At 41.6% G+C, this 13,312-nt stretch overlaps 1 protein-coding gene across 13 annotated transcripts in view; it reads left to right on the forward strand.

Annotated features, from left to right (window-relative positions):
• The first annotated feature begins 6,615 nt into the window (after window positions 1-6,615).
• RAPGEF6 (Rap guanine nucleotide exchange factor 6) overlaps window positions 6,616-13,312 on the forward strand; it is a 246,205-nt gene continuing 239,508 nt past the window's right edge. For all 13 annotated transcript variants that reach the window (XM_074381725.1, XM_074381732.1, XM_074381717.1 and 10 more), the window contains exon 1: window positions 6,616-6,893. In XM_074381725.1, coding sequence (XP_074237826.1) covers window positions 6,825-6,893 — 69 coding nt within the window. In that variant the 5' untranslated portion in view covers window positions 6,616-6,824. The remainder of the gene's footprint in view (window positions 6,894-13,312) is intronic.

Consider the following 13,312-nt stretch of genomic DNA (forward strand, 5'->3'; position numbering starts at 1 on the left):
TGGTGTTGGTCTTTATTTCATATATTAAAGTATACTTAACATTATGGATTCTGATGTGAGACCACCTAGATTCTTGTCCAGAGTTAACTTCTAAGGATGTGACCTTTCCACATAGGTAATTTAATAGAATCTACTTCATGAGGTGGTTGTGAGAATCAAATGAAATAATGAATGTCAAGAATTTAGCTCAGTGCTGGCATACTCCAAGTGCTTAATAATTTTTGGTTGCTACTTTTACCAGATAATGTGGCCAGTCTTCCTCCTGTGTCCCCCCCCACCTATTGTTCTGAGAATTTTTAACATGTTCTTATGAATAAAAACATAGTTACAGAAAACAGAGTATCTTACACAGACAACAAATTGAAAACTTCTTTAAATGCTTTTATGAAAGCAAACTGAACCCAACAATCAAAAACCTAGAAGTTATATATGTTGTTAAGAAAATTGTATTCAGTACAGGCCGGGTTAAGTGGCTAATGCCTGTAAGTCCCAGCATTTTTGGAGGCTGAGGTAGGCAGATCACCTGAGGTCAGGAGTTTGAGACCAGCCTGACAAACCTGGTGAAATCCCCTGTCTACTAAAAATACAAAAATTAGCCGGGCATGGTGGCAGGCACCTGTAATCCCAGCTACTCAGGAGGCTGAGGCAGGAGAGTTGCTTGAACCATGGAGGCAGAGGTTGCGGTGAGCCGAGATCGCACCACTGCACTCCAGCCTGGGCACAAGAGCAAATCTCGGTCTCAATAAAAAAGAACATTGTATTAAATACAAATTACTATACTTTTTTTTTTTTTTTTTGAGATGGAGTTTCGCTCTTGTTACCCAGGCTGGAGTGCAATGGCGCGATCTCGGCTCACCGCAACCTCCGCCTCCTGGGTTCAGGCAATTCTCCTGCCTCAGCCTCCTGAGTAGCTGGGATTACAGGCACGCACCACCATGCCCAGCTAATTTTTTGTATTTTTTTAGTAGAGACGGGGTTTCACCATGTTGACCAAGATGGTCTCAATCTCTTGACCTCATGATCCACCCGCCTCGGCCTCCCAAAGTGCTGGGATTACAGGCTTGAGCCACCGCGCCCTGCCAAATTACTATACTTTACAAAAAATTAGCTGAATAGTTTGGGTTTTAGTCCTCTTTGTTCACTGATTTGCATGTGACTGAGCAAGTCTATTGTCTTTATCTGTATTGTAGGGAAGTCAGCTTTGTGCCTGCTCTATAGCAGTGATTCATCAGTGAGTAAGCGTATTGGTAAGTTCTCTTCCTCAGGCTGGGTTCATCTGGACAGAGTTAGTCCTGGAGGCAGGACTAGACCAGGGGCTTTTTGATATACCTGTTTTTGTATAATATTACATGTTATCACTCATAACCAAAGAGAATAAGTGGACTGTTTCAAAGCAGAGAAGGCTCAAGTATTTGAGAAATAGTCTCAGCTATTTTAGAGGTTTAAAATTGGTAACATTTACGAGAAGATTTTTGCTAATGAGAAAAGGAGGTACAGAGACTTTAATGTGATTATTCAAAGTCATACAGTTTTTCCTGTGTTGTTCATCTTGTCTCTCAGACCATAATGGTTTCTCAACTACTATGTGGTGACAGATATATTGTAAAGATATCCTGGATTTCTTCATTTGTCTTTGCCTATATGATAGGTAGGGGTAGGGTGGCAAGTAGGACCAAACCTGAGCGGAAGGTGTGAGAGGGGCTGGAAAACTGTGAGTGGGAACAGCTTAGGCAGATAGAAAAGGGGTAGATAGGAGAGTATAGTGCTTCCTGTTTTTGTTCCTTACTGCAAGCTGGGCTTTGCCATGTTTGCTCTAAATTTAAGGTTAGTTGAGACTTCCCTGAAAAAAAAAGAAAAAAAAAAAAAAAAAAAAAAAAAAAAGCAGTCAAAATCAGAATATGTTTCCACCCATTATTTGTCAGGAGAACTTTGGTGGCCTTTTGGTCTTAAAGGATGTGCTCAGTTACCCTCTGTCCTCCAATAGTGAGGTGACTAGATCTCTTTATCTTTCTTTTAACACCAACTTCCTTTCTGGTGAACCTGAATCTGGACCTGATCCCTTCATCAGACTGCAGACACCACTATCTGGGTTAACACAGACTTCTTAGACATCCCACAAATAAACCTGCATTTACTCTAAGGAGAGTCTTAAGTTAAAGAAGCTTGAGCTTCCTTCCTTTTCAAGTGCCTGTCTTTAATAAGGACAGTCCAAAAACCTGTCTTTATATTTACCTCAGTGCACAAATTCAAATTAATGATAAAGGCAATATTCCTTTCCTACATTGTCTCAAGGGGAAAGACGAAACTGTTGATAAATGTATAAATACACGGAAGGTATTAGTTCCTTAAGAATCTTGTGATACCATTCTTGGGGGGCATTTTTGATCTAGCACTTACAAGTCAATGTCCTTCTTAAGTATGGTACAATGGCTGGGCTTAAAAATGGAACAGACTAGTTTAGAACCACAGATACTATAGTTTAAAGTTGTTTTCAAACCTGGTTGCATATTAGGAGCACCTGGGGTACCTTTTGAAAAATATGAATTCCTAGATCCCCACTCCCAGAGATTCTGATTCAGTGATAACAACTGACCTTCTGGATGTGAGTCAGTAAAAGCTCTTATTTCCATAGTAGTGACTCAACCTGTAGCATACTCCAAATCTCAGTTCCTTTCTTCATTTCAAATACTGTTAAAACCAGAGTTCTTTACTTCATGTTTTTGTGGTTTGCAGTTATTCTGGAAAGATGGATATACGGTCATCTTTCTTGATGGTCAAGAGATCGAGACCATCCTGACAAACATGGTGAAACTCCATCTTTACTAAAATATAAAAAATTAGCCAGGCATGGTGGCAGGTGCCTGCAGTCCCAGCTACTTGGGAGGCTGAGACAGGAGAATTGCTTGTACCTGGGAGGTAGAGGTTGCGGTGAGCCAAGAATGCACCATTGCACTCCAGCCTGGGCAAATGAGAGTGAAACTCTATCTCAATTAAAAAAAAAAAAAAAAATTTTCTTTCACTCGAGCAGGTTCATGATATTCAAGTACCTCTCTTTCTAATAGCAAAGTGCCCTCATAATAAGTCAGTCCTTAGTTCCCTTTGTTAATTCAGCAAATGTTTATTCAACACCTATTATGCGCTAGGTATAGGTTTGGGTACTAGGGATATGCCAGTAAAAGACAAATTATTTCTGTTTATATAGAGTTTACATGTTTTCCCTTTTGTGGAGGGGATAGACCAAAAAAATTAAATACATATATATGTTACTCATATGTAATGTGCTGTCAGGTAATAGTAAGTTTAACAAAAATAAATAAGCCAGTTTTTTTTTAAAAAAAGTCCTTATTTTCCCACAATTAATAAATTACTTGCATTTAGACCATTATATTTTTCTTTCAGATACAAACTAATGCTGGTGAATCCTGCCCTGGAGGTTGCCTTTTGTCTGAAAATAGCTGTTAGAACTTTACCGTCTCTCTTCACTTTTTTCTGTATATAACAATATAATATAGTAAGGGACAAGATAGATTTTGAAAATGTATACCTTTTAGATATGGATAGTCACCATGGATATTAATGTAGTTTTTACTGTTGCTGTCTAATGACAAAGCCTAATTATGTTTGCATACTTTCTATTGTGAAATATATTCAGAAAACAGAATAAATATATACTCATGTAACCATCAATAAGGCCAATAAGTAGATCATTTTCAGCAGCCCAGAAGACCCCCTTTGCCATGTGCTCTATCCTGATCATAATGCTCTACCTTCTGATTTTTGTAACTACCAACCTGACTTCATTTCCTTGCTTTCTCTTTACTGTTTTACTTCTTTATATGCATTCCTAAAAGACCTAATTTTGCTTGTGTTTAAACTCTGTATGTGTAATTATACTCTGTATTTTATTTTCCTTTTTTTCTCTCAACATTATGTTGGAGAATCATCACTATGTGCTATGTAGCTGTATGCCATTGTGGATGAATATTTCACAGTTTATCCCTTTCAGTATTGATGGATATTTGGGTTATTTCCAGTTTTGGGCTTCTATGAGTAATGAACATTTTTATCCATCTTTTCTGTTAATAGGGCAGGGGTCCCCAGTCCCCATGCTGAGGCTGCTACTGGTCCACGGCCTGTTAGCAAGCAGCTGCATAGCAGGAGGTGAGCAAGCATAACTGCCTGAGCTCTACCCGCTGTCAGATTACCAGGGGCATTACATTATCTAGGAGCAGGAACACTATCATGAACTGCACATGTGAGGGAACTAGGTTGCATGTTCCTTATGAGAATCCAATGCCTGATGATCTGATGTAGAACAGTTCCATACTGAAACCCTCCCCCTGCAGCCCCATAGAAAGTTTCTCTTTCACAAAACCAGTGAAATTAAAGGTTGGCGACTGCTACTACAGGGCCTGTATCAAGGAGTAGACTTGCTGTCACAACGTGTGTTATGTTTCAGCTTTATTACTTTTTTTTTTTTTTTGGCCAAAAGTGACTTCCCAACCTGCACTTAACTGGCAGTTTGAAAGAGTTCCTCTTGCTCCACATCTTCACAAATACTTAAATGTGTTTCTGAATTGATAAAAGTAAAAAAAAAAAAATCTATATTTAAAATATAAGTTATTCATAGTTGAATTTCTACTTTAGAGAAATCACTTCCCAGGCTGAAGCAGTGGCTCACAACTATAATCCCAGCACTTTGGGAGGCCAACCAAGGTGAGTGGATCACTTGAGGTCAGGAGTTCAAGATCAGCCTGGCCAATATGGTGAAACCCCATTTCCACTAAAACTACAAAAATTAGCCATATGTGGTGGTGGGGGCCTGTAATCCCAGCTACTTGGGAGGCTAAGGCAGGAGAACCCCTTGAACCCAGGAGGCGGATGTTGCAGTGAGCTGAGGTCATGCCATTGCACTCCAGCCTGGGCAACAAGAGTGAAACTCAGTCTTAAAAAAAAAAAAAAAAAAAAAAAATCACTTCCCAGAGGCGAAATAATAGAAATAATAAAGAGTGCTTGGATCGTGCAGGCAACATACTAAGTGCTTCATGTGAATTTTCTCACGGAACCTTAAGAAAATTCTGAAACAATAGGCTCTTTACTATATTCCCATTTAACAGATAAGGAAAATGAAGTTCAGAGATGTTAAATAGCTTCAAGTCACTTAACTAGAAGAGGTTTAATATTAGAGACACAAATTCTAGGTTTGTTTGCCCCTAAATTCCAAGTTCATGGTGATTATGCTTCATAGTTCCTTTTCTCTCTTTCAAACTATTGATGTGACTCTGGAAATTGATCCTTGAAGAAAGGAAGGGATAACTTTTGTCTGATCCTGCGCAGGCCTTTGAGAGGTTATATTTATACCAAAAAAAAAAAAAAAAAAGATGAGGAAAACGGATCGTCTGTCACACCTTGTCATTCTTCCACAATTTATTTCCACAATGGCTATGTCACACTTCTCTGGCAAGGTTTTTGTTCTATATCTGAAAAAGAAAAATGCTGAAAGTATGTTGTTGTAAATTCCCAGTTTGGACAAGCCCCAGGACCAACAAAAAACAGCCCTTACTAACATGAGCCGTCATTGACGAAAATTACCGTGTGAATCGGTCATTAGTTGAAAGCACCATCATATTCATAAATCACCTTGTTATTCAGTGAGCTGTGCTAATTGCTGTGAGAAATACCAAGGTGTACCTACATGTGGTTACAGCCCTCAAGGAGCTTAAAATTCAGTGGAAGGGTGGTGTTGCCAAAGTTAGGAACTGTTACCTATGAACTTATGAGAAAGGGTAAGGACTATCCTAGGGCGATGGATTCTGGAATTGTCAGTGAGCTTATTGTTCAAACAGCCTCAGCAGCTCTCTGGCTGTTCTTAAGGGTGGTCTGTTTTTCTTACCAGTGAAACAGTCTGTTGGGAAGCAGACTAGAATGTAAAAAGCACTGCAAGAGTTGCCACTAGAGTTCAACCCTAAACCCAGTTGCCTGAGAGAGGGCTGCCCAGGGCATTTAGGTTCACGAACGCAGTCCAAACCCACTTTTTTGTAATCGTGAGCTGGCCGCGGCACTGGCTGCCATCCTGGCCGTCAAAGTTTGCTTTCTCTGCCCTAGTCTCAGGACGTCCGTTTCGAATAGAACAAGGACTTTTCTGTGGGCAGCTTTCACAAGAGATTTCGTTTTATTTAAAGAAGTATGGGGTGCGCGTGGACTTCCTTCTTTGCCGAATGGCGGCTTCTACTTCCGTATATTCAAAGTCGGCCGTGGAAGTTGCCGAAGGGGAGCGCAAGCCCGGGCGTCGCCACGCCCTGGGCTTCCGGATTTGAGCACAACAGTTCTCTCCACCCAGAACGCCATCCCACGGTTCTGCCCCAAAATGCTACTTTCGCTCAGGCCCTAAGCGCGTTTCCGGCTCCTACAGGGGATGGAGAGGCCGGAATCACAACGTTGAAGCGGATCGTTTGACGGGTTTAGGTGAGGTCTCGCGAGGTGTCTTTAAATCTCACGAGTACTGCAGGAAACAACTTACTCGCACCGCCCCAATTCTGACGTCACAGTTGAGTCACGCCCTTGGGTGCTCTTTAGCGTGCGCTTGCGTGCCGCGCATGCGCACTTAGTCTCCCCGCCCCCGCGCGGGCTTGTCTCCGGCCAGTCGCGCGTGGGTAGAGGCCCTAGGCGGGCGTTGCGAAGGGTTGTTTGCTTGAGCTCGGACCTTGTTACGGCGCTAAGTTCCCTCCTTGGGGCGGGGGCAAGGTACCGCACCCTTTGCCTGGGGTGAATGAACTGTGGCGTGGCCTTCTAAGGGCAGGCTGGGGAGCACCCGGACCGTGGCCATGAACTCACCCGTGGACCCTGGCGCTAGGCAGGCGTTGAGGAAGAAGCCGCCAGAGCGGACTCCCGAGGTGAGGCTGGTCGACCCTTGTGCGCGCCCCGCAGTCCAACAGACAGCATGCCCCTGTCTGCCCGAAACCCGCGGCGACTGCCCTGTTGCCAGAGCCTCGCACCTGCTACTGGTTATCTGTTCTCTTGAGTGTCTGCCCTGATCCAGGCCCTTCCTGCCCGTGATGCCGTCTTAACCCGCGTACCTGTCCTTGCCGGGGGCTTCCAGGTGTCGTTAAGAAAGCACCATTATTAAGTGCTTTATTTATTTATTATTTTTTGAGTTGGGTAAAATATTCGTTTCGGAGTTAGATGTCTATTTAAGTAGAGTAGACTATGAAAAACGAGATGGAAATTGTAAAGGAAGTATCTCAGCCATCTAATTTAGAAATAGTTTTTCTTTAAAGATCCCTGAAATATTGTACAGTTGCCTAAAAATATATAAAGTTTTCAAAGTTAGTTTAAAAGTTTACATCCAGTCAAACGGTGAATTCTGTGTAGATGATGGATGTTTAAAGATCACCACTGTAGGGACTTTTTCAGACTGTCCCTGGGAAATTTTACAGTATTTCGTGCTCAGATCCAAAATTTGCTGTGTCGAGTTAACAGTAATTGCATTAGCTTAAACGAGTTCATTCGACCTGAAGGCTAGTTTTCACGCACATAACTAAAACCTGTTCGATTTGCCTATCCAGGTGGAATGCTGAGGTTTGGGGGAAGGTTTTCCTTTATTTGGAGAAGTTTCTATAACAGGTGGGACGTGTTTTCTAAACAAAACAGCAACAGTGTGGGTGGATTGTTGGATTGTCTTGTTTAAAGTTGCAGGAAATGAAATGAAATGCTTTGTTTAATGCTTTCTAAGTCACTTTGGAGTTCTTCAGATATATGGTGTTTTGCATACCGAGCCTTAGGGCTGATCAGCCGTTGGGCTGACCTTTTGGGACATGATCATTATTCAGGCCCTAACTGATGTCATGATAGATCAAATTATGTTATTGAAGATCCTGATGCTTGCATAGGAACAACACAGATTCTACCACTCCAGAGTTCTCTTTTTGAGGTATGCATTCATAATTCCATGTGTTTTTATTTCCTTATGATGATTCTTGAAGTCAATTTGAGCTTACTGAAAGTATAAATTTGAGTAGGCAAAGTATAAATTTGAGTAGGCGAATTCTTTTACAGCTTTATAGCATTGGAAAGTATTATACAAGGCTTACAATGTGTAATGTAGGTTTAGTTTAGTGTAATTTTCTCTCTCTTTTTTTTCTTTTTTTTGTGAGACAGCCTCACTCTGTCACTCAGGCTGGAGTGTGGTGGCAGGATCTCAGCTCACTGCAACCTTTGCCTCCCGGGTTCAAGAGATTCTTCTGCCTCTGTCTCCCTAGTAGCTGGGTCTACAAGCACGTGCCACCACGCCGAGCTAATCTTTTGTATTTTTTTTTTTTTTATGAGAGGGAGTTTCGCTCTTGTTACCCAGGCTGGAGTGCAATGGCGCGATCTCGGCTCACCGCAACCTCTGCCTCCTGGGTTCAGGCAATTCTCCTGCCTCAGCCTCCTGAGTAGCTGGGATTACAGGCACGCGCTACCATGCCCAGCTAATTTTTTGTATTTTTGGTAGAGACGGGGTTTCACCATGTTGACCAGGATGGTCTCGATCTCTTGACCTCGTGATCCACCCGCCTCGGCCTCCCAAAGTGCTGGGATTACAGGCTTGAGCCACCGCGCCCGGCCTCTTTTGTATTTTTAGTAGAGACGGGCTTTCACCATGTTGCCCAGGCTGGCCTCAAACTCGTGACCTCAAGTGATCTGCCCACGTTGGCCTCCCAAAGTGCTGGGATTTTAAGTGTGAGCCACAGTGCCTGGTGCCTGGACACTTTTAATTTTAAACATTACTTGTGCTACTAAATTCACATTTTAATGGGAAAATTCTACTGCTCTTTAACAGTAGAGTTATTTAGTTTGAAATTGCCTTTTTATTTTTTTGAGACAAAGTCTCACTTTGTTGCCCAGGCTGGAGTGCAGTGGTGCAATCTCAGTTCATTGCAACCTTCACCTCCCGGGTTCAAGTGATTCTCCTGCCTCAGCTCCCAAGTAGCTGGGATTCAGGTGCACACCACCATGCCCGGCTAATTTTTGTATTATTTTTAGTAAAAATGGGGTTTCGCCTTGTTGGCCAGGCTGGTCTTGAACTCCTGACCTCAAGTGATCTGCCCACCTCAGCCTCCCAAAGTGCTGGGATTACAGGTGTGAGCCACCGTGCCTGGCTGAAATTGCCTATTTTTGATCCTTAGGAAATTTTCTAAACTGTTTATAAAGTTATGTTGGCCAGTGTGTGCTTTGTTTAGTACTTTATTTTGTTTTACTGGAACAGTATCATTGTTCAAGGGAATAATAAATAGTTGCCCATAGTAAACAGAAGATAGCCCTGACATCTAGCAGCATAAGAGATTAACTGATGCATTGGTAGTGCTTTTGAATGAGTGTAGAATTTGGGGTAAAGAAGTATGAAGAAGGAAATCTGAATCCTAGTGATGATTTGTTTGTGATAAATAATTTGACGAAATTCTCAGAAGTTCATTTCTGTTTTCAGAAGGTCCTTGTTCTTTTACTGGACTCCTCTAAGAGTCTATTATAAATATATTAGCTCAATAGTTGCTTATTGAGAGTCTGCCATTTCACGGCACTATTCTGTGCACTAGGTTGTATCCATGAGCAAAGCAGATCTACCCTAGTCAGACTTACATTCTGGTAGTGAAGACGGGGGAAGACAGATAATGAATATAATAAACAGATAAGTTACATAATATATAGCTTATAATTGCTATTTAAAAAAAAGCAGAATAAGAGGGATTGAAAGCAGTGGGCAAGGGCTGGGTTGCAGTTTAAATAAGGTGGTTTGTTTGTCCGGGTTGAGATGATTTTTGATCAAAGACTTGATGCATGTGATGGCATTAACTATAGGGGTATATGGAGAAAGTGCTTTCTCAGCAAAGGGAGCAATCGTTGCCAAGACCCTATGTTGAGAGCATGTCTTGATACATTCTAGGAATAGCAAGCAGCTTTGTGTGACTGGAGAAGGGTGAACAAGTGTGAGAGTAGTAAGAGATGAAGTAGTAGAGGAAGTAATGATGCATAGCATAGGGCACACGATGTAGAACTTTCTAAATCATTGTAAATTATTTGACTTTTCAGTGAGGTGGAACACTGAAAGATTTTGAAACAGAGGAGTGATATTGACCTACTTAACCTTTTTTTAATCTTTGGTTTTAAAGAGGGTCTCCCTATATTGCCCAGTCTGGTCCCTAATTCCTGGGCTCAACAGATTCTCCTGCTTCAGCCTCCCAAGTAGCTGAAACTACAGGCACGTGCCACTACACCTGGCTACCCTGCTTAATAACTTTTTAAAAAGAGTCTCCTGGCTGCTGTGTTGAGAATAGACTGTTGGTGTTTAAGGGCAAAAGCAGGAGGTTAAAGGCTATTATTGCATTAAATCAGGTAAAAGATGATGGTAACTCTGACTAAAGTGATAGTGATAGTAACGGAAGTGATGAGAAGTGGTCAAATTTTAGAAATACTTTGTAGGGTTAGCCAACAGGATGTGCTAATGGATTAGATGTGGACCTACAGGAAAAGAGAAGAATCAAGCATGATTTCAAGGTTTTTGGCCTAAATGACTGGAGTGTTGGAGTTATTGTCAGAGAGGTTTAAGCTGCCATCAGAGAGATGGGGAAAACTGCAGAGGAGGCAAGATCAGAAACTGAGTTTTGAACATGTCAAGTTTGAAATGTCTGTTAGAAATAAGTAAGAAGTTTCATATACAAATTTATATTACTAAGAAGCCTGGGCTGGAGATAAAAATTTATAGTCATCAGCATGCAGATACTGAAAGTCATGAGACTAGGTAAAATTACCAAGTCATGAGTGTATGTAGAGAAAAGAAGAGGACCAAGGACAGTGAGTGTCGTGGGACATGAGACCAATATAAGGTCAGGGGAGAAGAGTAGAAATCAGCAAAGGAGAATGAGCGGAAGCAAACAGTGCAGTAGGAGAAAAACCAAGAGAGAGTGGTGGTGTCCTAGAAGCCAAATTAATAAAATGTAAAATAGAAGGGGTTTATTATTATTTATTCAGCTTATTTTTCCTTGAATGCCTACTGGGTGCAAAGCATTGTGGAAAATATACAAAGGGATAAGAATTGGTATGTTGAAATCATTTATTTGCATTGTGCAATCGATGAGTAAATAATGAGTAAAGAACTCCTTGTGTTTCTGGGACAAAATTAATGGTTCCTATATTTTGAACCTTCTGTTGTGCTTAGGTGAAACTACCAACTCTGGCATAATCCTAGTGAGCCAGACATTGAGTATAGACACATGTAAAGTGTGCCATTTAGATATCTTTCTGTGTGTGTGTGTGTTTGTGTGTGTGCGATTTCTCCTTGTAGATTCAACTTTCACAGAACATTGTCTTTCCTGAGCTAGTTCTCTGATTTCCTTTTTCGATTTGCAAAGATTTTCTTATGGAAAATTTTAGACTTAAATACTTTATGGAAAATTAAGTGCCCTAAAAAACAAAAGCTGTTAAGGTACAAGTATACCTCCCAGATACTGCAGGTTTGGTTCCAGACCACTGCAGTAACACCAACATCCCAAAAAAGTGAGTCACGTGAATTTTATTTCCTGGTGCACATAAAAGTTGTTTACACATAGAGTAGTCTACTGTGTGTGGTAGGCTTATGTCTACAAAAAGGTATGTACCTTAATTTTAAAATACTTTATTGCTAAAAACCACTAACTAGTCGTCCAAGCTTCAGCCAGTCGTCATCTTTTAGCTGGTGGAGGGTCTTGCCTTAGTGTTAATAGCTGCTGACTGATCAGGGTTGTGGTTGCTGAAGGTTGGGGTGGCTGACAGTTGCTAAAAATAAGACAATGAAGTTTGCCGCATCTATTGACTTCCTTTCGTGAAAGATTTCTCTGTAGCATGTGATGCTGTTTGATTGCATTTTACCTACAGTAACATCTCTCAGAATTGAAGTCGGTCCTCCCCAACTCTGCTGCTGCTTTATCAACTAAGCTTACTTAAGCTTATGTGGCATTCTAAATTCTTTGTTGTCATTTCAACAATGTTTACATCATCTTCACCAGGATTAGATTGTCTCAAGAAACAACTTTTGTTACTCATGCATAAGAGGCAGCTTCTTACCTACTCAAGTTTTGTTATGAGATTGCAGCAATTTGGTCACACCTTCAGGCTCCATCTCCATCTCCATTTCTTTTTTCTTTCTTTCTTTCCTTTTTGTTTCTTTGAGGTAAGATCTCATTCTGTTGCCCAGGTTGGAGTGTGATGGCATAATCACAACCCACTGCACCCTCTACTTCCCAGGCTCAAGTGATTCCACCTCAGCCTCCTGAGTAGTTGTTACTACAGGTGCAGGCCACTGTGCCTGGCTGATTGTTTTTGTAGAGAGGACATCTTGCTATGTTGCTCAGGCTGGTCTTGAACTCCTGGGTCCAAGCAGTCCTCCCAGTTTGGCCTCCGAAAGTGCTGGGAGCCAGCCCAGCCTCCAATTCTAATTCTAGTTCTCTTGCTATTTCTACCCCATGCAGTTGCTTCCTTCACTGAAGTGTTGTACCCCTCAAAGTCATTCATAAGGGTTGGAGTCAGCCTTTTTCAAACTTTCAAACTCCTGTGTTGATATTTTGACCTACTCCTATGCATCACAAAAATTTTTTTTTTTTTGAGATGGAGTCTTGCTCGCGCTGTTACCCAGGCTGGAGTGCAGTGGTGCCATCTCGGCTCACTGCAACCTCTACCTCCTGGTTTCAAGCAATTCTCCTGCTTCAGCCTCCCAAGTAGCTGGGCTTACAGAAGCATGTCACCATGCTCGGCTATTTTTTTGTATTTTTTAGTAGAGATGGAGTTTCACCATGTTAGCCAGGGTGGTCTCCATTTCCTGACCTTGTGATTTGCCTGTCTTGGGCTCCCAAAGTGCTGGGATTACAGGCATGAGCCACCACGCCTGGCCCACAATTTTTTTCTTTTTCTAAGTGATAGTCTCACTACGTTGCCTGGACTGGCCTTGAACTCAAGCAATCCTGCCACCTCAGCCTCCCAAAGTGCTGGGATTACAGGCGTGAGCCACTGCGCCCGGTGAAATGTGTTTTTTAAATAGCAAGACTTGAAGGTTGAAATTTTTCCTTGATCCATTGGCCACAGAGTGGATGTTAGCAGGCCTGAAAACATTACTAATCTTGTACATCTCCATCTGTGCTCTTGAGTGACAAGATACATTGTCAGTGAGTAGTGGTATTTTGAAAGAAATCTTTTTTTCTAAGCAGTAGGTCTCATCAGTAGACTTAAAATAGTAAACCATACTGTAAACAAATGTGCTGTCATTTAGGCTTTGTTGTTTATTTATTGAGCACAGGCAGGGTAGATT

The sequence above is a fragment of the Saimiri boliviensis genome, chromosome 1 (assembly GCF_048565385.1).
Source record: "Saimiri boliviensis isolate mSaiBol1 chromosome 1, mSaiBol1.pri, whole genome shotgun sequence".
NCBI classification, from domain to species: Eukaryota; Metazoa; Chordata; class Mammalia; order Primates; family Cebidae; genus Saimiri; species Saimiri boliviensis.